This window comes from Coccinella septempunctata, chromosome 5 (assembly GCF_907165205.1).
Source record: "Coccinella septempunctata chromosome 5, icCocSept1.1, whole genome shotgun sequence".
In the NCBI taxonomy this organism is placed as follows: Eukaryota; Metazoa; Arthropoda; class Insecta; order Coleoptera; family Coccinellidae; genus Coccinella; species Coccinella septempunctata.
Window position 1 is genome coordinate 34,994,814 of NC_058193.1, and position 21,018 is coordinate 35,015,831.

The following is a 21,018-nucleotide window of genomic DNA, read 5'->3' on the forward strand; positions in this document are numbered from 1 at the left end:
CTTATATAAGAGTGGGTACAGTAGACCGTGTCACCCATTAACTGAAGATATGAAACGTTGATGATGGTGGAAGCAAATGTTTTTAGGTAAATGGTAAATTTTATGGTCTCTTTGACTCGTGCTCCTAATGTTTAAATTATATCGAGCATTTGATACAGGGATCGGCGTATGCTCTGGCAAATTGGACAGCTCATCGCCTCTTTTTCGGTGATTAATATAGAAATTTAATGAAAGCTCTGGCTGATGCTCGGATCTGCTAGATTAACAGAGTATGGCGAAGGTTTTGGTCCTTAAAGAAGTGAGATATTTTCAGCTACGTAAAGATAGGCCAGATATTTCGACAAAATTTCATCAGTTTTTAGGTTGAGGTTTTCCAGAGGGTGGAATTGATATTTGAAGGATATTGAGGTTACCAAAGCACTCTAGATGTGCAACGCCAGTGGAAGTAGTTATAAGGGTAGAACTTTCTCAATTAACTCTTGTATTTTTGGCAATATCATAGAATGAAAAATATTTTAATACGCAATAAAATACAAATTTGGACTTTGATAGATACTTTGATACTCTCTTCATTGAATTGATCAAGTTTTCTCACTCGAGATTGAAAGTGGAAAAGTAGTGACTTGAGCATGCTCAGAAACAAGGTATTGCAAGATTAACATAACACGGCTTCAGCTCCATTAAATTTTGAGTATAAAAATTTGGAGCTTTCACGCCAGTCTTCAAATTAATGTACAGAGTGGGCAAAATTCTTTGTCTACTGAGGAGATTTCGAGAACTATAAGAGCTAGAAGAAAACGGATGACACATTTCCGAGCTCTTTTCAGAGAAACAAAGAATGGTGAAAACCGTAGCCTCCTACTATTTTTAGATTATTAGCAAAAAATTAGATTTTGACTATTTCGAAAAGTTCTCATAACTTTTTTGTCTTTGAAGTTGCAGATCTGAAACTTGAACTTCCCATTCAATTGTATACGTACAATCTACTGAATATTCAATAAAACTTTGCATTTGAAGAAACGAGAGTTCTCCTAATGATTCTAAATGTGAAATTATTTTGAGCTCGTCAGTAGATTCTACGTGAAGAAATGCCTGTAGCAGGATCAAGTTTCAGATCTGTAACTTCAAAGACACAAAAGTTATGAGAACTTTTCGAAATCGTCAAAATCTTATTTTTTGCTAAAAACTCAAAAACGAAGAATCACAGTAGGCTACGGTTTTCACCATTCTTCGTTCCTCTGAAAAAGAACTCGGAAATGGGTCATTCGTTTTCCTTTGGTTCTTATAGTTCACGAGATCATCTCAGTGGACGAAGAATTTTGCCCACCCTGTACTCTAAGCATGTTGAACTTGATAATTGCTTCATAAAAATTTATATTAACTTGTAATAAACTCATTTATAGGTACTGAGTGTTCTGTTCTCTATGTCATCTATCATTTCTATATCGATCATTTATGACGTGACCTAAACTTGAAATTTTCATGTCAGGATCAATAAATGATATTGTTATTATTCCTTCTGCACTTCATCGCTCTCCATAATTTTCACTGAAACATACAAAACGATAATTTCGTAGAAAGCATGAGAATAAGCTACGAAATGACTTATGATGATCCACATTTGAATGTCCAACTGTTCACGAGTCGCTAGCTTGATGTCTTTACTTTCACTACCAAATAGGTATTGCTGAACTGTGGATTATAAGTGATATTCATCATGTCTTCGTTTTCCTATATTGAGAAAAAACGAAAATCTGCGAAATATTGTTTCATTTAAACAAAGAAATAAATATTTCCCCGATGATAGAAAGAATTAAGTAATTCCAAAACAGGCACATTGATTCATTTTTCTTCTATGTGACTTGTATCAAAGGCTTCAGAACATTGCTGGTAACAATACAAACATAGATTCTCAAATCAATAACTTTGTCGAGTAGGCAATCAAGAAACCTATCGAGGTTTGTATGTATCAAACGCTTTACCTCTTCCAATCTTTAAGATTCACTTGAACTTAAAGAAAAGTACTTTGAAACTCACAGAAAAATCATCGTAGATCTAGGTAAATGTGACACATATTGTAAAATAGCAAATCGTCTTGTAATAAGTCTCAAAATTTAATCGAGTCCAGTGAAATAGTTTGTTCTTGACGATACTTAAACTTTTTGTGGATTTCTCGTTGGTCAACTTTTGATGTGATGAATATTCTGAAAGAGCTTCTAGTGATGAATCTCGAAATTTCATCGAACTCCCAGAAAAATCAAGTTCTTTCCAAGGGGATCCCCCACTGGAATCCTTGGTACTTCAATCCATATTCAGTTTGGCCATGCATGCACCAGTTGAAGTTTTAATTGCCTCAATTTGTTCTTTTCTGTGTAAAGGTTGTTCCATCCTTAGCCGAAACTGCTCAAATTCAATTGAATTCATTCCTGATTCAAAGGCGGAACAAAGTATCGCATAAAAATATGTATAAATGAAAATATCACCGAACAGTATCGCCTCCATCCTACAGTTCAGTGGTTTGCTACTAGATAATTCGAAAATAAAAGATAAATACGTGAAGCTGGTCTTCGTTGAACTCAACAAAAAAGATGAACTGCGAAAGATACATAAATGTACAGGCTGACCAGACTTAAAGACGCCATATCCCAAATTTGGAATGCAATTCTTTTCAATTCTTTGATTATCGTGTTTTGGATTATTTGGATATAGGAAGAAACATAGATCGCATTCCAAAAAAAGTGTAGATTCTCAATAGAGCGATTTCTGTTCAGGAAATGAAGAAAATCATACGATGCTGTATTCATCCAACCCTAAATGATTACACTCTTTTATCGGTAGGTCCAACAAATAGCTGCTTCAGCGAGCAGATTCTTCGGAATAACGTGAGATAAATTGATACCTTGAAATGCGAAAAAATTACAGCTCCCGAAAGAACAAGTATATGAACATCATACCCAACGGCATTGTGTCTATGACCTGATAACTTCTTAAATGAAACAACAGTTGGATTTTGAACAGTAAATGGTTCGCGAAAAATTAATTGTTTAACGGTTGAAATTCTCGATATTCATCAGTGGAATCTATAATATATATTGAGAGAGGATGCTGTTTCTGCCTCAATATCTGAAAATTCGAGAAAGATAGCTATTGTTTCAGAATCGAGCATGAAAAACCAAAATTTACCCCGCCTAACTTTTCCTAAAAGATTTCGATAACTGTACAAAAATCCATTCATCCACCCAGGATTTTTCTCAAAAACTATTGTGACAACTAGATGAAATGACTCGTTTTTTCTAGTCAAATACGACAATGATCCTTTTCGATCCTAGATCTGATCATTGTGGAAGTTGTAAACAAGGGAATAAAAATGAAACAATAAAGATTGGATATATTAAAGAGTCGATATCATATTATATTGCAGTGCAAGAAATTAGCTCAACTGGTTATTCAGTAATGAAAATAAAAATTTTATGTTATGGCATTTTACATTTCAAACCTGCATTTGAGTTTTATTCTTACACCAACGAGTGGAATTTGTAGATTGAGTAGTGTTGATTCAGATTCAGATTCAGTGTTCATTCTTGCCTACGTCAACATTTTCCAAATTTTCGTTTTATTCTAAATTCTAAATGAATCACTGTACCTACTTTACAAGGATTTCTTCTATAGAAATATTGAATCAAATAAATTTTTATCAGTCTATGGAATCTTCAGGCAAACTGGAGTATACAGTTTAACTCCCCACAATCAAATTCTGACTTTTTTGGGAGATCTATTTTATTGCACGGTGTATTTCCATGTCACGTGCGTTTCTTCAATTTTTCTTCTTCATTCCATGCGAAATTTCTTCGACTCTCTCTGTCGCTTTTTCCGATTCCCGTTGAAAATATTTCCTGGAGATTTTCAGGCAATTTTATCTGATCGCTCTGTGTAGCTTCGTTGTTCTCCAATCCACTTTCCAAGTTGTTGGATCTATAAATGGAGTCCTCGCCATAATGGTGATCTGGAAATCTGGAAAAATTCCGTATTAGATCAATGAGAAAAAACCTATTTATTCTGGCAATGTAATAAATTGTTTTACACAGAAACAATACTTTTCGTTCATCTGGTCTAGAGTGTAAATATTAACGCCTCCCTAGATTCAAAAAGACTTTCGTTATGAACACAAATATTATCTTCCTAAAAGTATTTCTTGGATTTGATAACATCCTTATAAATTTATAGAATTTGAAAGAGTAATGCCAGCAATGGAAATTCCTGCTTTGCAAAATCTTGATTGTTCAGTCTAAGTATTATCAGTATTCATTATCGAATGTGATGATGAAGATCTTGGAGCTACTAGAGAACCTTACTACCACTAATACATTTTATTATTCTCCCTCATATTCGTCAACAGCTATATGAGTGTATGGAGTCACCTAATTTCTCACATATATTCCTAAAATTTTCGTTCATAAGCAGATTTTACGGTGTTTAACCTAATTGTTACCAGAATCTAGTGACTATGAGAACTTTTTTCAAATAATCACTTCTCTAAGATTATGTTTTTGATCCTGATTTTAAATCCTCAAAAAATTTCATTGTTTCCCCAGCTATTATAAATCGGACAACAGAAAACGATATAGGAAGAGTTCAGGTAAAAATCAAAAATTCGTTTGGATGATATTTTATTATTATAACATCGAAATTGCTACTCTGGACTTTTTCTTCACTAGATTAATTTCAAATTTTTCCTCATCCATTACAGATGTCTCATTGCACCCATAATAGCCAACAGTGGTCCCAAACCATTGGTACATTCCGTTCATAAACTGTTTCAAAGTACTTCTCTTTAACAATCTGTTGTAGACTTAACTCAAAATGTTAACCTACCGATTAATATGATATGGGGGAGGTGAATATTGATGGTTGAAAACTTGAGGTCCCACTTGTCCTTGTCCTTGATAATTTCCATTGTTGTTGCCCAACAACAGTGTGCCCAAAGCAAGGGCGGTACTTATGATCAGTGATATTTTGCTGAGAACCAGAGCTTTCTTCGCAATCAATGCCAGGACTCCGAAGATTATGGGAATCAATGTTATGACCTTAAATTTGAAACCCAACAGCAATGGCACAAGGAAACTGTGCGTCAGCAACAACTTGGCTAAAAACAATTTTTTTTTCAAATTATGACTGCAAATTCTTTAAATACGCCTAGGTTGTATAGAAACTGTATATTTCAATTTTCACATTCTTCAGTTCATTAATATTCGGATCATCTTGAGTGTCGTATTAGGCGAATAATTCTTCTATGGAAAAATCATTAGAATCACAAAAAAATGAGAATGTTTCTTTCGGTGTATCATGTCGAATTAGTTTTTGTTACTCACGTATCAATGTAAAAGTCATTTATAAATAAATTTTTCCACTCATTTGATTCAAAGTAGTCGACGACTAGTGTTTTCGAGTTTCTCGAAAAAAGAATTTTTTGGGCCATAATAATAATAATATTTTTTATTCGTCTTATCGGGCCATTAACTTATAATTGATGAGAGTTAGGTATATAATGAGATGATCTTTATAGGCACATAAATGGATATTTACAGGTATATGTTCAAAAAATGACCACTGAAATAATTTTACCGCTGGAAAATTATTTCCATGGAGATATCCTATCTGTAACTTCGAAAAACGAAACACCCATCCCCGATAAAATTATGAATCTATTGTCAAATTTATAATCAAAAGATCAAGAGAAGATTCAAGAAAAATTTTCGTAAATGTATCAAAATACTCTAAATCTGATTACAAAAAGGTATTTTTCAGAAATCATGTACCGAAAATCCGGAAAAAATCATTGATTCTTGATACTAAATGTGGATTAAAAGTATGACCTCGAACTCCACAATAAATTGATCTGAGTTTGAAGATATTGTTGCCATCTAACATTCTTCGTGAGTTTCTGTCCTGCCTGTATGTTCTACATTTTCAGTGATTCGGAAAATTATGCTTTGAATCAGCAGGAAATTAATCTCGGAGTAGTCAAAAATTTCCAACGATTCATGATAGATGGCGCTGGTAAATAAGACTAACACAATTCAACTTCAACAAGAATACCTGTTGTAAAGTTAAACTCACCTGTTGAAGATTCTTTCAATCTATTTCTGGTAGCGGCTTCTTTGTGTGGGTCTATAGCAAACTCTAGGAATCCTGCTGTGCCAGGAGATGGCGTTATGTGCATTATAAGGCCAGGATATATAGAGCTCATGTCCCATCTCATTTGTCTTCTAGAGAAGACTTGACCGATGGAATCTATAATGGACCTGAAAAATGTTTTTTACTAAAATAACCTTTCCCCAAATAGAACCCCCATAATTTTCCTTAAGGAAATGAAGAACAGGAAGAATGTTCACGAAAAAAGGATAGTTCCTTCATAGATTATTGAGGATTAATAAAATTCAAATCAGTTCAGATAACTATAAGATCCATTGATACAAAAATCAACAAACGTTACGATTTAAATCGTGGTTTCGGTCATTTTTGACCTCGTCAGAGCCACACATCTCGCACTAAGAAAAATTTCTGTATTGGTACAAGTTGGAAAAAGCATCTTGTGTAAGAAATGATGATCATTGTAGAAGTTATTATAAAATTACGTGTATCGAAATGTTTTTTATTTACTCGAAAACCTAGAACCTTGATAAAAGGTAACAGCAAAGGAACACACAAATATGAAATAGTTTAATCGATTAACTCAGTGAAAATTCTGGAAAACTTGAAAAACAATTGGAAGGTGGGGACTCAAGATATCTTTCTCTTACCTGAAGCTTGAAGGATCTGTGTCTGCGAAGCTGTGTGCTTCCCTGAACTCCTTAGGATCCCTGGTGAGTGTAACGCCATCAACCAAATCAAATTCAGGCTCATTGTCCCAATTTTGAAGTTTGCTCAACACTCCCATCCCCAAACACTGCCCCATGCTACCCGCACCAGCTGGGGTTGATAAGATGCATTGTCTGAAAGTGTGCTCTACAGAGGGTGAAGTCACAACCGTACATTTCGCGGGAAAATAAAACAGAAACGACACAGCTAACAGTCTCGCCTGTTGGATCATTTTGAGGAAATAAAATCGTGGATACTCCCACGCTGGATTATATATGGAGGTTGTTTGGGGTATTGCGATCTAATTTGGTGGCTACGATGATGTAGTGAAAGTGCCATTGTCTTTCTTTTGTCCGGGACTTAATTAGTGCGAATTCGATCGCATTGGCTGATTTTCTTTGTTCGCGAATCTGGACAGTCGCACGATGAGGATTTGCGGAAAAAATGTATATGAAAGTTGATTCAACAAAGCACGAACTCCATAAGAGTCCATAGACTGTTGAAATTTACACGAATTACTACCAAAATTTGAAATTTTTGGCATACTCGAGGAAGAGGGATGCTCCAGAATTTTCTTTCTTTATTCCTTGACATCTTTCGAAGTTGCCTTTAACAAAATAGTGCAAAATCGAAGTCATAATATGGAGAGTGTTGATGACCTATTTCTATATCGAAATAGATGTTACTCAATATTTCTGATGTTGAGGTGTCAGGAGAGTTTTTAAAAACTTCAGTACTTGGAATAGATTCGAAAAAGCCACGTCCACGAATGAAGTGTCAGAAGTTTTTTCAATTTCTTTCTCGGTTTTTCTTATTTTCTACTAAATAACCACTGATATATCTATGAGAGATGATTCCCCAAATGAAACTTCTTCAATTATCATACAAACAAAAATTAAATAGATATTTTCGTCATATGATTTACGAATGCGTTAATATTGACCATCCCCTATATTGATTCTTCGGGATTTTGTCAATTAGAGATTGAGAATTACTAATCTATGTCCCAAAATGACAAATATAAAGGTGTAAAATCAAGAAGTAGTCTAACATTTGCTTGTTTGTAGGTTAACCCATCGGCTACAGAAGTCAAAGAATAGCATCAACTATACTGTGTTGAATTTAAATCAAATTTGGGCAGATCGAAAACCTTCTATTCAAATCATTTTTCAAAAATCATATTGTCAATAAAAGTAGACGCAGGAAGGCTAAAAAATGTTCAGTGCATTCTCTCAGTACTTTTGTCTAGACCAACCATAAGATTTCCTTCAGTTTTACGCAAGCTTCCTTCTGTGAATGCGTGTCTTGACTTCCTTGGGAATCTAAAACAATGACAAGACTTTCCCCAGAATGTATCGTGAAGAATTGAAAGCGAAACTGGGATAGATAATCAACCTTAAAATTAGTCCGTTAATAAAATCTACAGGGTGAGCTATTCAAAATACACCAATCTTTCAAAGTTTCATTGGGGATCTTCACAAAACCTTTTTATTAATTGACTATATGGTCAGTATGAAAATGTTGTAACGATTAGAAATTCTCTTTCTTTCTGAATGAATGTGATGCAGAGATTCGCTAACATGAAAGCCTCAGTTTGACCAATGGCTATTGAACCAAAAACGCAAAATTATTTTTCATATATTTCGTGAAAAATTCACAAGATTTCTTCAATCCTGTCAATAATATGGTTTGATTATATTCTTCATGACTTCTACGTACAGGTTTCGTCGCATATTTCTTCATACGAAGACCTCAAATACAAGAATTTTTTGTGAAAAAATTCTTGATATATGTATAGATCCACAAAGACTACAATTGTAACGTACCATCTGGCAAAGATTTCTGTCAAAATCGTTAAATTATGCTAATATTTTTCAAATGAATATTATACTGTCATCTTACACAGTAATACTCTTCCACGACGGAATAGTCTTTCTAGTGCTATTTGAATTATGGTGGTTGGCTAGATTCAAATCGTAATCCATTTGATAATTATTTCATCCTCTAACTTTTCATCAAATTTATCTCGTGACATGTTTAGTCCTGTGACCATTTTTTAGTGTCATCTCTTCAGATGGAAAGAGTTATTGAAGGTAATAAAACAAGTATTTTCAAAAGGAGGATTTTCAGATAAGGAAGAATAACATTAGTTCAAAAAACATATTTTATTAAACACATATTGCAGGTAATCAATAAATAAATAAATAAATAAGCTCCAGCAGGTAGGTACATGAAAAATGTACAATATTGGGGTTCTTCCAGAGAAAATTAAAAACTAAAAACAGATCAAATGCCTGTCATATCACATAAAACAGACAAGGGGATCAATACGAGATGTGGCTGACTTTAGAATCCAAGTGACCTCTGTAAGCCAGTTCAGGGCCGAAGGATCTGTCATAATGACCGCCACCTCCGTGTTCTTCATAATGGGGATGTGCCACCACCTCGTAGGTGGATGTTTGTTGCTTGCCTCCAAGAAGTTTCTTCAGAGCTATGATGGCAGATATCGTGAAGGCTATCTTGGCGATTACTAGGGCCTTGAATGCAATGAGGGCGATGAATTTAAGAGCTAAGGCTCCGAGAAGGGCTCCTTTCATACCGAGCATCATCATCATCTTCATACCACCACCTCCTTTCTTGCCTCCTCCACCACCACCTTGCTTTTTCCTCGCTGAAATTGGAAAATTTTAAGTTTTTTTGTCAATGGGGACTGATACAGTCACTTTCACAAGAAATTGAGGAAATTGTTTCAAAAACATACAAAAGAATAGTTCAACTATGATATAAAGTTCAACTGACAATTAAAACCCAGCTCTAGCTGGGTTTTAAGTGTTTCAGTTTCAGTTTCAGTGCTCTCTAGAGCACTTAAAATTCAAAAACGAGTTCAGCAGATTTGGATAATGTGCCAGAATGTAGTAATACATTTTACTATCTTTAAATAATCACAACTAAGTCACTATCTAACCATTTCACCAATTTTTGGATATTTAAACTGAATTTCTTTGAGTTATATTCACCTTCGTCAACCATCATGGATCTCTGCATGTCCTTGACAGACTCCGATGGTAATCTGAATTCTACTGTGTGGGAACTCAAGTACTCTGCGATTTTATCAAATAGGGCATTGTCTACTGCTTCTTCTCTGGCCCTTGGTTCATCAGGTAGCACCAAGGGGCTGAAGTGTTTTCCTGAACGTTCTGCATCTAGTTGCTTGATTTTGATTGTGCCTCCAATGTCCATATTTGCTGGCAGCCTATCTATATATTTCAGGGCTCTTTCCTGAAAGAAATATTGAATGAAAGATACATAATGTGAATTCATTATAGAGATCAAAAAGCTGACTATTTTATTGTCCAAATAAAAATTTTGTTCTAGGTATACAAATGGCCTTTGACTTTAACTTTCTAAAATCTCTTGTTGTTGAGGTACTAAATGGCGAATGGACTGGTTTCTAGTAAAAGCAGAAATTGAGCTATCATTCTACGGGAGCTAGAAGAATCATAAACATTCTGGTGGTGTATAATAAAACTACTACCTATAATTTGCAATATTTTTTCATTGGAGATGTCTATCTAATTCACGTGAACCACCATATTTTACAGTTATTGACCATTCTTCAAGGTCAATAACACAGTTTTATATATAAATGACTAATCAGTCGTGATCTCAATGTTCTCTTTAGTGTCTTATCCGAGTGGTAATCTTATGGAAATTGAAGGTTACATGATACCAATCATCACGAGTCTTTGGGAGTTAAAATGTTTCTTCGTTTTAAATAATTACTACTTTTCGAAAATTATTGTTCGTCCATTGTAAGAATTTCGAATGTCTGCTACTGTGAGCAAGAAATTACAAAAGAATAGCAGAACTTCAATATATGAATAGATCTGTCAGATATTAAAATTTCAATAGTAGAATATAAATAAGAAGGAGTGCTTTTTTTACACTTCCAATTGTATGGAAACACCTAAAATATATTAAATTGCTTATCAGGTACCATCTGTAGTATCTAACCAGGGGCTGCTCTAGAGAAAAAAATGTATGAATATGAAAGAATGGCCCTTTAGGTCTTTAGAATTTAGGTACTACCTGTATATAAAACGAAACACATGAATTCAGCTTCGAATAATCATAATAATCATTGGGTACCATAGCTATGTTTGCTGCAGAATGCAGTTCAGATGACACAGATCCCCGATATATAAAAGAATCCATGAATTATTCTCTGCTTCAACATATTGCAAACGGGAGATGTCCGTTATTGCAGATAATGTTGTTAATAATAGCAATAAATTGAATGGGTAATAGCCGGGAGGTATTTAGAAGAGCTGCATTGTAAAGACGATTTACTGACCCAATTTCCTCGGTTATTCTAAGATCGTTTCTCGAAATCGACGAACGTTTAATCGAACAAAAGTCAATCTGATTTCACATCTTCATATTCTTTGGGTCTCTGGGTCAGTGTGGCCAGAATGTCCTTTTCGAGTAGATGAAACTGCACTTATAGGTGAACAGGTAATGGAGAAATTGCCGTAAACAATTTATTGTCTTGCTCGATGAAGTAGACAACACGGTCTAAAGAGCATCCTGCAGTACCTCAATTATTTTTCCATTTTATTGAACATTAGAGTACGTTCGCTTGGAGTTGATGAAGCAAATGTTGGTCGTATCGAAGGAATTCTGTACCATCGAATTTTTTTAAGAATTCCTAAAGTCCTTACCCAAAATTTTTAAAATTTCTTTACAGACATGTAGATTCAAATAAACCAATGAAGAATCTCGAGCTCTGGCATATTTTACCCGAAAAATACTGAAGATAGAACGATGACTTGTGAAAAAACGAGTGTCCACTTTGAAGTGGACACTCGTGCATATTTCAAGAATTGCTATAGCAGAAATATTATATTGGTACAATAATACTAAACCGAACATTCTTAACCAAAAGTCACTATCTATTCTCTTAGGGCTCATTTTTTCAGAAGATAAAACCAACTGAAAGTCCAAATTTCGAAGGAGAGGTTGAAAGATATATACATATTTCCTGGAAATGTCTTCTTTTACCATTTATATATGAAACTCCTCGCATCACGAGGCTTCAAACGAGTAATTTTGGAGGATGATAGCAAAGAAGTGAAATATCAAAAAATCATTCACTCAAAACTAACTTTCATCTAGACATTTGATAATTCTGAACATCGCATGGCTTGGAAATTTTCATTTTTATTAGATACACGTATTTTTTCAAGATTTATTGATGCCTTGCTCAAATGAATGAGAAGGTGTGAAAACTTTTCAACGTATGAACAAAGCGAAACTGATTCATTATATGGATATTCATGTATTATTGACCACTTCGTTATTGAGCTCAACGACCATCTTAAACAAGTCCGTAAAATCAATTAACTCACAGCTTGCTATTAAACGACAATAAATCAACTGACTGAATATGAGATGTGAAAGAGATGTAATTAATAGTGTTCAATCGTTTTTTGGAGATTCATTTTTTGTTGTCAGGCTATGCAAATATTCTGCTTCAAATTAAGGAACTCCAGACTGTTTATACGAATTATATTTATATATAAAATTCACATTTCTTCAGCTAAAGAATAATGGGTTGTGCTGAGCTCATACATTGAACAGTACTATCACGAAAACATTTTTTTTATACCATTTTTTCCGATTCGGCTCTAATAAAAAGATATAGCCGTTTTTTTAAGGTTTCATAATGAGCTATACCACCCTTGGAGAAACAGAATTACCTTCAAAATAACTAGCTAAATCTGTGAGACTACACATCTCAGGATCTTTTAAAAAGAGTTGTACTCAGCCGAAGTACCTAATTTTTCGAACATTACAGACATTTTTCATTTTTGAACATCAAATATGAAGAATACTTTTATTATACAAAACATTATCACAAAATAACATTTTTTTATGGTTTTTCAACAGCATGTATCTTCTAAACCTATCGGATTTTGCAAAAATGGTATGGGAAAAAAGTGTTTGGTTGAAATATTTGTACGAGTCAAAGACTCACCCTGTATATTCAGAACAATGCATATCAATCAAAAATTAAGCTCAATAATCCATAATGAAATACTGATTTCAAAATTTAATATTCTGATGAAGAAAATGGATTAATGATGTTCACGAATGGATTATTATAATAGAATGTTGATGATCGAAGTCATTTTTCAAAATTTCAATTTCAAAAAAATCAATTTCCATAACAATGCTTTGAGATTTACATTATTTATTGACCTTGATTCATATATTTTTATTCATTGATATCTCAGCGTTTTTTGAGCGAATAAAATCAAAAAAAAATATAAAAAGCTTACCTTCAAGCAGAGGCTGATATCCTGCGAAGTGCACTCCATCACGGAGGCTATGGCCTCCTTGTAGATGCCATCTTCAAAGTGATCATCTTCACATCGTACAACGTTAGATCCATAAAGACCCAACAACACAAGTAACAATACTTTCATGATGTTAATTCACTAAGATCTGATCAAGTACTGGTGAATAATGCTGCAAACGTCCCGGTTTTATGTCCAAGAAGGAGAATCTAAGAAGAGGAGAGGACCCGTCTAAAAATCTGTGCTATTCTGTACTAGATTCAAGAAAGGAGTATACTGTCTATGTATGTGCTACATATCTCAATGAGTCTTTTTATTGTAGCCAAGTTTGCCACCGATACTTATTGGTTGGTGATCTGCCCGCGGGTGTAAAACTCTCGTTTTAACGGTACATCATCTATATATTGGCAAAAGAGAAATCTTTGTGTGAAACTACCCCCTGCATACCCGACGCTTTCGCACCTCTAAAGTCAAAATTTGATCGATCATCGTATGGCTCTATCTTTCAGGTTTTGGAAACTCAAAACCACTCGATAATGAAGTAGATCAGAAAAGGTGCATACATTTTCTGGTGGGAATAAAGTAGCAGAACTTGGAAATGATTGCAAGAAAGCTCAATATATTCCAGGGACCAGAAAATTCAACTCAAATATAGCGAAACTCATTAGAACCATCAAGTTGGAGTGGAACTGAAAATTTAAGTCCAGAGATCGATACTATGAAAATTATTCCAATTTCGTCTTTCCTTATCCAGTTTTTCAACCTGATCTGTTGAAGCCCAAACCAAAGGGTCATGTAGTTGAGTATATGGAGCGAAAAGTTCATACTACAGCCTGTAAACTTTCAGCAAAGGATTCATCTGAATGATATGTGTGTGTGTGTAGGAAAGTGAATGTATGGTCAAGACAATAGATTGTTGGCTGAATTATCACTTTCAAATTGATTGAGTCTATATGATCTGAATCATTGTTTTAAGGAATAGGAAATCTGACTTTGAATTCAGAGATACCAAGCTTTTAACCATAATCTATCTAGGGGGTCAATGTTTTATTAGTATCCCTGAAATAATAATTAAAACGACTCAAGGTATTTTCATGAAAATCATCAGTTTGTTATCCACACTATTTTTTTCGAATGTTCGAGTTTTCATCAAAAGCTTTTTTTAGATAGACATGTTGATTTTATGATAATTATGATTGTTTATGTTTTATCTGAACTCGGATCGAACTTTGGCATATTTTGTGGAATTTTTTCGTCAGAATCAACGCATATTTTTGCTTCAGTAAGCTCAGATAATTACTCCATAATTTCAATCGCAAGCATCTAATTGAACTGATCGAACTATGAACTTTAGGTTCAACACATTTCGACCGCTTTACTATAAAATAAAGATAAATGCGACAATGGCTTTGCTTTGTGAATTCTCAGTCCATAGAACCTGATATTTAGTACCGAAGAAGAATCTCCTAGCTATAATTTCTGAGGTACCACTCATTGTGTTCTTCTGACCGTGAAAGTAAAAGATTGTTTACATATGCTAATTGCTCTCATCTCTGTTTGCGCTGTAGACTTTTCTGGCACCGAAAAAATTCCTTTTATTCCATGTAATAATTCGAGTATGAGTTCGTCACACTTTGCATGAGAAAAGAAAAGCGTATTGTATGATTTACAGTTATTGAAATCTATGCTGTTAACGAATTAGCCAATTAATTCTTAGCGATTGCTTTTTTCGTGTCGTGAGATCGCACCAACAATTGCTTGTATTAGACTTTTATGATCTTGAGTAGACAAAGGTGTAGCCTAACGGGCCCGAATAAGAGAAAATGCGTACTTCGGATAGATTTATTTGAGGTTCCAGAGGCTCCTTATTCGGATGATGTGAAATTCATTATTTATCCACAGTGAAACTATGTTTTAACGTTGAAACAATGTTATCGAAGGGATAGATTGATTCTCATCATCAGGAGAGCTTTTCCAATGAAAGGAAAATCATTTTTCATGAAAATGTCCAATTGAAACTAACAACTGCTGGAATACCTAACCTAATCTTTAAATAGGGCCATAGGTGAAGGCTACATGATGTATTATAAAATGATATGATTGTGGAAATTAATTAATTTTGAGACCAAAATATTTGGATGTTTCTTACATACCACAAAATATTCTCAAATTTATGAATATTTTGTTCATCGTATTATTCTTTAATGAATTCTCATGTTCCTCTGTTTGGCTGTTCTACTGCTTCGAAAACAAAACCTATGGCAGCAGTTGTCTTTTCATACTGTGTGTGACAACCTATTCCAAAAATGGATCAAGAAATGCTATTTCGATTAAATACGGAAGACTCATTGGGAGTATATTAGAGGAGACTCATCCTGTACATAAGGAAAAACTCTGTTCATCGCTTAGCTCGACCTCTATTCAGCTAAATGAACCGGTGCGTCATAGATGCAAAACTGAGAAGGTATGTAAGAAGTTACAAGTCTCAATTCCATTATCGTGTAAACGAGAAAGTACGCAGATCTTGAACTTGACTTCACTCCAATGAGGGGGTATCACGACCTACATCTATCATCTATCTAGATAGATAGACTATAGGCGCGAATTTTTCCAGCCAAAGATGAGTTAATACGGTTTGATCAAATTTGATTTGAAGACATTTTGATTACTTCACGGGCAGTCAAAAGTTGTGTGTTCATGACTCTCAATTTACTGATCTACCCAACGAATAAATCGATGTGGAACTTGTATAGCACTTCTTTCATCAATTCCTATGTTTGAAACTTATCCAAAATCATTTTTCTTCGATAAAAAACCAGGAAAGCCTTCTCGAAATATCAAATATCATCCAGATCAATATCGGTTGACTTCCCACGTTTCTGAAATCTGTTTTTCCCTCCAATAGAATGAGGAGAAAGTTAACAAAAAAGTTCACAATCAGCATTCAGCTCACTTGCATTATCTTTCATTAAACCTTGAGGGAGAAGTGCATCACGATTCTGTAGATCGAAGTCATTACGCGTTCAGCAACATTAGAAGGGGTCAAAGGCCACCAAGTAGGCAGGAAGGAACAAGCCGATGTGGGTCGTGTTATGAAGTTCTCATAGATTCGAGAGGTGTACTTGTTCAAGATGATTCTACTCCTTTTTGGTGATTTTATTCAATGAATGATGAATGGATTGACGATTTGCTAGTAATTAATGATGATTAATAATTTAAGGGATAAAAGGGAACAATTCTCTTCATTGATGTCTATTTATGTCATCATTCACACCTCTTGAAGGGATGAACATAGCTCAGAAAAACTATTTTTTCCTAAAATGTTAAATGTTAGGTACTAAAAATAAAAATTGTCGTCTGCCCTAATATATTTCGGGGTATTTTTAGAATATCCATGCAGATATTGTTAATAGGACAATACTCCATAGAGATTCATGTGACAAACCACTAAAATGGCATTGAAAGTAACTCGGGAGTCTTGAAAAGATTTTTATCTATTTATTGGATTTCGAACAACCTGTATCTTTCGAATGAAAACAAAGCTGGAGAAATGATGTAGGTGAAGAGGAATCTGCTCGCAAAACTTCACTTGTCTGTGGTATAGATTATAGATGGCAAAATGTACTTTCTTCATTTACAGTATATGAATCCTCAAGTTCAATGCAGATCGCTCACATTCAACTGGTGAATAAAATTATTGGAATAGAATACCATCAGATTCCGGCAGATGACGCTACGTTTCAATCGAAATATTAAATTCATATAATTTTCTCATATTAATCTCATCACGAATGATGATTGAGCTGCGAAGAATAATTGAAATAATTGTAAAGAGAAATTCTATTCATATTGTTTATGCATATTCAAAATGTTTGAAATAGGAAAAAGTACTGAGAGGAGAATATTTAAATTGAACAAAACTTTTAACGAGTCTGTTCAGAAGACAAACAAAAAACAGTAAGGGAAACACCACTGTCCAAGGCAAAAACTTCGTTTTCTGAAATACCCTCAATCGTACAAGTAGCTGCAACCAATGAAACAAGGACCTCCCATTTCATACGTACTTATAGGACCCATAAATAGGTAAGCTGTTATATGTGTTGCATATTTGCCAATATTACAAATATCCTATTATGAATTTGTTAGTTCCAGTTTCTTTGGTTGCAGCTAGTTATACGATGCAGGAGCTTTCGAACAAAAATAATAATACCTATCCATATTCCATTTAATTCATTTACTTATTTTCATATTACACATCTGCAATATCTTTGCATTTACTCTTATGCGAACTTATGGTCAAGAACGAATGAATAACTAAATAAAAGAAAAATTAGAGTAAGATTTGATTGATTTGATAACCAATTGACGAACATTCATGAGTTTTTTCTCAAAATAGGGACTTTGGGAAATCATCAACTAACAACAGTCTGATGAAATAAAATGAGACAGAAAAAATTCACTGGAAATATGATCAATAAGGGGAAATGAATGAGGAATGATTTCAGACTCATTGTTATGAAATAAATTTCTTTTTGGGCTCTTCTTTTTTTTATTATAGTGTTGTTTCGTCGTTCCCAGTTTTCAACAGGATTTGAGATTGCATAGGGGAGCAAGGCAATGAAAATAATCGTGGATGAAATCTCAATTTCGAAATATTTTGTGTTTTTTTAGGCCAATTATCTATAACTAACAGTGTCGCAATCTAAAAAAAAATTTTTTTTTGGCAAAATGAATGTTTGTGTAGTTAGGATGAATAAAATATTAAAACTCATTTTATTAACTGGCTCGTTGGTCTAGGGGTATGATTTCCGCTTAGGGTGCGGGAGGTCCCGGGTTCAAATCCCGGACGAGCCCAAAACTTTTTGAACACATCTATTTCTGACTGTGTTAGAACAAATCTAGTTTTCCGGCTGTTACGAGTAGTAATTTTCATTTACTATTTATGGAAGGTACTAAGGTCCTAAGATAAGTTCAAATTTTTTAGAAACTCTTTAATTTATTGAGGTTGAAATACATAACCTTCGAATGGTTCTTTAATTCAATACTTGATATTCCCCATTTCTGAAAAAGATAGGTAATTCTGGATATCATTTAGCGAAAAGATCATAGGAGGTTTAAAGGGTATTTTCCTATCTTAACTTCACTGCTTTGCAGGAAGTGATTATTATTTTTCTTTTATTCCAAAACTTGATTATTAAAAATAATGAACGAGAAATCTACACACCTCTTTGGGTCCCATCAATTACAAAAAGCTTATCAACCATACTCGATAATTTTCAGGTGATATCTACCGATCTCTAACTCCAATAGCTGCTTTCAATTTGATTGACTATCGCCACTTAATCGTTTTCGCCAGGAATCATGAATAAAGTAAACCAGAGCAGTGAAAAATGTGCGTTTACGATGCTCATCGTTTCGAGAAATCACTCTTAGTTAAATCAGAGACTCTGGTTAAATATTTGCTATGGCTCGGTCAATTAGAAGTTGCGCGTTCAAGAAATCGGTTTAAATGCCAAGAATCAAACCAAAGATACGCTCTGAGAGATCTGTAGCTAAATCAGCGAGTAATTTTTGATAGACGCTCAAAATGTGGAGCGATTGCAATGCTTCATTATGAGATCTCAATACGGACACTGCAATTTTCCTTATATGTCTCTGATTATTTGAGTTCTATACAGGATATCCACTGAAATACCACAACAAGAAATGTTTTTATTTCGCGTTTTCTACAACATTCACGATTTTAAGTGTGGAATTTCGAAACATCATTCTCAAAATATCACAAATGTAACTTGGAGTCCCTAGACCTAAGTGAATCTACATAAGAGAGCTTTTCCTGCTCTGTTTTCACATATTCCGATTTTAGACAATTTTCCGATCATATTGTCGAAAAACACCAAGATTTAGCTGGTGGTATTTGCTGATCTATGGGATTCAGATAGCCATATCAGAAGATATTCTAGATATGGTCCTTACTGATGTGGAAATAAAGGAAAATAATCGGAATTGAAGGAATATTTTCACTTTAATTCGTATCAAGCTGATTGTAGATAAAATTTGTTAAGTCACTTTGAATTGCTTTCTTGCATCAGTATCTTTTCTCCCTTCATGTTTATATGTTTAAGCTTTTCACGTTTATCCAATTTTCCTGTTGTTTTGAAAATTTGGAACATATCATCAGGGGAAGTAATTGGCGAAATGATGACACCAAATTAAAAAACAATATAAAATTTATTTATTACAGTGGTATTTAAATTAAATAATTTAAATAAATTAAGTCTTATACTCCTATATCAGGCGTGATTCCTACCGCGTCTTTTGTACGTATGCATTGTAAGCGAGATTTTGAGCTTCTTCCTTGTCGTAAGACCTTCCCCATCCAGAGTGTCCACCGTGTCCTCCGCTAACAACAACTTCGTGTCCAGCTTCGTGACCATCCCTTCCACCACCTCCCAGCAATTTCTTCAATCCGATGATACCAGCGAGTACCAAGGCCAGTTTGGAAACGATGAGGGCTTTACCAGCAAGAAGAGCCAAGGCACCAAGAGCCAATGGAATCAGAGTTCCTCCCAAGATCAAAGGAAGGATCATCAAACCTCCCTTGCCTCCTTTTCCTCCCTTCTTTCTTCCTTCTTCGCTTAAGGACCTTTGCAGATCTGTCATGCTTGGGAATTTGAGCTGTAAAAGACGAATGGTTAATAAAGAGTTAAAATAAATGGATGTCTTCGTTATTTACCTGGAGGGAATGTGTTTCGAAGAAGTTGGAGACTTTGCTGGTGAGCATGTTGTTGAGGGCGCTGTCTTTTTCATCGAGAGAACGAGGAAGATTGGCTTCGATTTCTGCTTCGGACTTTGGCTGTTCAGCTGGGGCAGCAGGGTCCTTAACGAAGGTAACGCCATCGAAAATTGTGAAATCTGCGGATCTTGCAACGCGATCTAAAGCTGCGACCAGTTTCAATTTAAGACAGGAGGAGAAGTCGGTTGCTGAACATTCCTGGTACACTTTGTAAAGGTATCTGATGTCACCGTAATACGAGGTACTGTCGCTGGCCCTTGCCTTCTGTTCCTGCGTTATGGAGTTCTGATGGGACGTGGTGGACCGACCGTAGACCGTACAGGCCACCAAAGCGAAGACAACACACTTTACGAACATTATGAACTCACTGTTACGATTAAACTTCGAGTATAATGTTTATATACCCACCCGAGAAATTCCTGAGGTGTAATATGGTTGGTACCCCTTCCCTTTGCGGCAGGTGAAGATCAGCCCCCCTACCTACCGGGACTTGTGACATTGACCGAGACAAAAAACGATGAGATTTCTACGGATGTATCCTTTGAGTTTGTGCGTGACTTTACGGCAGAGATTTTTCCGAAGGCATTCGACCGATTAACATGCCATGGAATAAAAGTGCAAATAGACCACGTCTTGGTGCATTGGGTAATGAGGCGGCTTATCTAGGACACTCAGGCGGCTTCTTCTTTCAAGGACGTCTAGTACGGGCTTCACTTCCATTTGGATGCGTTCAGCAGATCTACTACCGGTCCTAAATGTTGACATAATAGCTTTCATCTTCATTTTTCACATTGTAATAGAGAACAGAAGTGTGCTTCTTCGAATTGAATGCATTGTGGTTTAACTGTGTAGTGATGCATATCTAGCAGGTCATTCAATTACGAGCAGATTATTCTATTTTTTTTCACACCAATTAAATCCGACTCTACTATTTCAAATATTGAAAAACCAACAGAAAAGTGACCTCCCAGTACGCAACGGTTTCCCTTCATTTCCACAATGTGT

General features: G+C 34.9%; 3 protein-coding genes and 1 non-coding gene across 4 annotated transcripts; 1 reads left to right on the forward strand and 3 right to left on the reverse strand.

The window, feature by feature from the left end:
* Positions 1 to 3,615: 3,615 nt before the first annotated feature.
* Positions 3,616 to 7,090, reverse strand: LOC123314122. Its single transcript, XM_044899241.1, has 4 exons — positions 6,801 to 7,090; positions 6,118 to 6,302; positions 4,873 to 5,143; positions 3,616 to 4,011 (listed from the first exon to the last, which is right to left on the reverse strand). Exons 1-4 carry the CDS (start codon positions 7,088 to 7,090, stop codon positions 3,801 to 3,803), a joined length of 957 nt encoding a protein of 318 aa, XP_044755176.1. The 3' UTR covers positions 3,616 to 3,800.
* Positions 7,091 to 9,090: 2,000 nt separating this feature from the next.
* Positions 9,091 to 13,502, reverse strand: LOC123314341. The gene is made up of 3 exons (XM_044899588.1): positions 13,200 to 13,502; positions 9,876 to 10,137; positions 9,091 to 9,529 (listed from the first exon to the last, which is right to left on the reverse strand). The coding sequence occupies exons 1-3, from the start codon at positions 13,344 to 13,346 to the stop codon at positions 9,183 to 9,185; spliced, it is 756 nt and encodes a 251-aa protein (XP_044755523.1). The 5' UTR covers positions 13,347 to 13,502; the 3' UTR covers positions 9,091 to 9,182.
* Positions 13,503 to 17,999: 4,497 nt separating this feature from the next.
* Positions 18,000 to 18,071, forward strand: Trnap-agg. The gene has a single exon. It is a non-coding gene; the product is annotated as a tRNA-Pro (tRNA).
* Positions 18,072 to 19,429: 1,358 nt separating this feature from the next.
* On the reverse strand, positions 19,430 to 20,388 carry LOC123314340. Its single transcript, XM_044899587.1, has 2 exons — positions 19,954 to 20,388; positions 19,430 to 19,895 (listed from the first exon to the last, which is right to left on the reverse strand). The coding sequence occupies exons 1-2, from the start codon at positions 20,368 to 20,370 to the stop codon at positions 19,524 to 19,526; spliced, it is 789 nt and encodes a 262-aa protein (XP_044755522.1). The 5' UTR covers positions 20,371 to 20,388; the 3' UTR covers positions 19,430 to 19,523.
* Between the last annotated feature and the right edge of the window lie 630 nt (positions 20,389 to 21,018).